The sequence below is a fragment of the Fulmarus glacialis genome, unplaced genomic scaffold, assembly GCF_000690835.1.
Source record: "Fulmarus glacialis isolate BGI_N327 unplaced genomic scaffold, ASM69083v1 scaffold24120, whole genome shotgun sequence".
Classification (NCBI taxonomy): Eukaryota; Metazoa; Chordata; class Aves; order Procellariiformes; family Procellariidae; genus Fulmarus; species Fulmarus glacialis.
In genome coordinates, this window is record NW_009189896.1 from 4913 (window position 1) to 5574 (window position 662).

A 662-nucleotide genomic window follows, 5' to 3' on the forward strand; every position below is an offset into this window, starting at 1 on the left:
GGACCAGCCACAGGCCCCCCTTCCCACCGCAGGAGGGAGTGACAGGGATGTGTATGTGGGGAGGGGGCATCACTGGAAAGGGACCCCCAGTGCTCCCCAGCTCACCATGTACTGCGGCAGGCTTGGCAGGAGGCCCTGGTACAGGATCTCTGCAGGGACTTGCTCCACTTCTTCTTCCCCCTGGTGTCAGGAGAGACCAGAAAACCTCATACCAGGAGCTGCCACCAGCCCCGCGGGCCTGGCTCAGCCCCAGGTTCTCTGATCCCAAGGGCAGGATACCCCCAGCTCCTGCCCGAAGCCTCCCCGCACGCCCCACCCTCTGCCCCAGAAAAATCGTTCCTCCCTCCCCAGCGGAGCAAACCCCCAGCCCCGTCGACAGCCAAAAGGCCTGGTGGGACTGAGTGCCCTCAGCTCAGAAGCTTCGTCCCATCCTCATCCCCAGACTCACCCCGGAGAGCGGGGAGCGCAGGTACTCGTCCTCCATGTGCACTTGCACCTCCGCGATCGACGTGTACTTGTGCTGCACGGGGAGAGAGCAGGGGTTCACACCACAGCCCCCCCGTCGATGCCACCAGCCCCAGCCTGGTCCCATCATCTTTTTAAGTCCCTCGCTGTTATTCCTGTCCCAGTGGTGACCGATGTTGATGGGCAGGGTGGTGGCT

At 63.6% G+C, this 662-nt stretch overlaps 1 protein-coding gene across 1 annotated transcript in view; it reads right to left on the bottom strand.

Moving 5' to 3' along the window:
• STRIP1 (striatin interacting protein 1) overlaps nt 1-662 on the bottom strand; it is a gene marked incomplete at its 5' end in the record, with an annotated part of 8535 nt that overhangs the window by 2776 nt on the left and 5097 nt on the right. Inside the window, 2 exons of the mRNA XM_009583847.1 lie at nt 106-180; nt 449-520. Coding sequence (XP_009582142.1) covers nt 106-180; nt 449-520 — 147 coding nt within the window. The remainder of the gene's footprint in view (nt 1-105; nt 181-448; nt 521-662) is intronic.